At 45.1% G+C, this 2,249-nt stretch overlaps 1 protein-coding gene across 1 annotated transcript; it reads left to right on the top strand.

Moving 5' to 3' along the window:
• Positions 1–214: 214 nt before the first annotated feature.
• Positions 215–1,492, top strand: LOC308257903 (solute carrier family 2, facilitated glucose transporter member 3-like; the record flags this gene model as incomplete). The annotated part of the gene is made up of 1 exon (XM_080688044.1): positions 215–1,492. The coding sequence occupies exon 1, from the start codon at positions 230–232 to the stop codon at positions 1,490–1,492; it is 1,263 nt and encodes a 420-aa protein (XP_080544170.1). The 5' UTR covers positions 215–229.
• Between the last annotated feature and the right edge of the window lie 757 nt (positions 1,493–2,249).

Below are 2,249 nucleotides of genomic sequence, written 5' to 3' on the forward strand. Positions count from 1 at the left end.
TAGGGCGACGGGGACATGGAAGGTCACTGCACCTCTGATCTTTGCTATCACCATTGCTACAATAGGCTCTTTCCAGTTTGGCTACAACACTGGAGTCATCAATGCCCCAGAGACGATCATAAAGGACTTTATCAATTACACTTTGGAAGAGCAGTTAGAAAACGTTCCCAGTGATGTGTTGCTGACGTCCCTCTGGTCCTTGTCTGTGGCTATCTTCTCTGTTGGTGGTATGATTGGATCCTTTTCCATTGGACTCTTTGTCAACCGCTTTGGCAGGAGCAATTCAATGCTTATTGTCAATCTATTGGCTATCACTGGTGGCTGCCTTATGGGATTCTGCAAAATAGCAGAGTCAGTTGCAATGTTGATCCTGGACCGGTTGATATTTGGCCTCTTCTGCGGACTCTGCACAGGTTTTGTGCCCATGTACATTGGAGAGATATCTCCTACTGACCTGCGGGGAGCCTTTGGCACTCTGAACCAGCTGGGCATCGTTATCGGGATTCTCGTTGCCCAGATCTTTGGTCTGAAAATCATCTTGGGAACTGAAGATCTTTGGCCCGTGCTGTTGGGCTTCACCATCCTTCCATCTTTCCTACAAATCATAGCCCTTCCATTTTGCCCAGAAAGTCCTAGATTCTTGCTGATTAACAGAAAGGAAGAGGACAGTGCTAGAAAGATCCTCCAGCGGTTGTGGGGCACCCAAGACGTGGCTCAGGACATCCAGGAGATGAAAGATGAGAGTGTTAGGATGTCACAAGAAAAGCAAGCCACTGTGCTGGAGCTCTTCAGATCACCGAGCTACCAACAGCCCTTCATGATTTTCATCACGCTCCAGCTCTCTCAGCAACTTTCTGGAATCAATGCTGTGTTCTACTACTCAACAGGAATCTTCAAAGATGCTGGTGTTGAGGAGCAGATCTATGCCACCATTGGTGCCAGTGTGGTTAATACCATCTTCACTGTAATGTCTCTGTTTCTGGTGGAAAGGGCAGGAAGGAGGACTCTACATATGATTGGCCTTGGAGGAATGGCTTGTTGTTCCATCCTCATGACTATTTCCATGTTATTAAAGGATGAGTATAGCTGGATGAGCTTTATTTGCATTGGGGCTATCTTGGTGTTCATGGCCTTCTTTGAAATTGGCCCAGGCCCCATTCCCTGGTTTATTGTGGCCGAACTCTTCAGCCAGGGACCCCACCCAGCTGCAATGGCAGTGGCTGGCTGCTCCAACTGGACCTCCAACTTTTTGGTTGGACTGCTCTTCCCTTCAGCTGCATTCTATTTAGGACCCTATGTGTTTACTGTCTTCACCGGCTTCCTAGTGATCTTCTTGGTCTTCACCTTCTTTAAAGTCCCTGAGACCTGCAGCAGGACTTTTGAGGAAATTACACGAGGCTTTAAAGGGCAGGCACACCTGGCTAACAGAGCTGAGAAAGGCTCCGTTGAGATGAACAGCATACAGCCTGACAAGGATACCACCAACGTCTAAGCCGTGCTTCCTTCCCACCTCCCTCCAACATGAAAAGTAACCTCTCCCTGAATGGGGAGAGACCTCATCAGGTTGTAACCCAGGACTGTTTCTGAATGCTGCTACTTGATTCTTTTCTCATCCCCACACTCCATGAGCACTCAGAGGACCCCAGTGCTGGGGTTAGTTGTATCTTCAGTGGCTTTTTAAACATTTCATTTCTTGGACATTCTCTTCTGTTTGGAAGAGACCAAGTGAACCTACCTTCATTTCAGGAGGGATTGGCTACTTGGCATTTGACAACTTTGCCAGCTCTTCCTCCTTTAAGTTCTAATATTGCTTCATGAGGGCATGTAGGGGAGAAAGAGTTCCCCAACCTCAGACTCACCAGGAAACAGACATGAGAGTGTGGAGGGCAGAGAGGAATTACATAAGAGCACCTTCCTCACTTCCATACAGCTCTTCTGAGCAAATTAATTTGAGTTTTATTTATTTTATCTTCTGGTTTTATTGCATAAATATTTATTTTTTTAAGTGTAATTTTACCAAATAATGAAAACATAAGGAAATTGAGGTTAGAGGGGAGGTACTTAAAGAGTTTTTAGGGTGGAAGATTTGATACTGTAGAAGTTTATAGTTTAACAAGGGAAGATTTACACAGAAATGTAATGCATTATTGGAAGGTATATGATGAGGTGTGTGAGGTTTGTAGATTGCCTCTTAACAATATCTGTCCTTCAAATGGAAATTCTCAAGTTCAATTTCTCAGAAAAGTCAT

The sequence above is a fragment of the Plecotus auritus genome, assembly GCF_963455305.1.
Source record: "Plecotus auritus genome assembly, chromosome: 1".
NCBI classification, from domain to species: Eukaryota; Metazoa; Chordata; class Mammalia; order Chiroptera; family Vespertilionidae; genus Plecotus; species Plecotus auritus.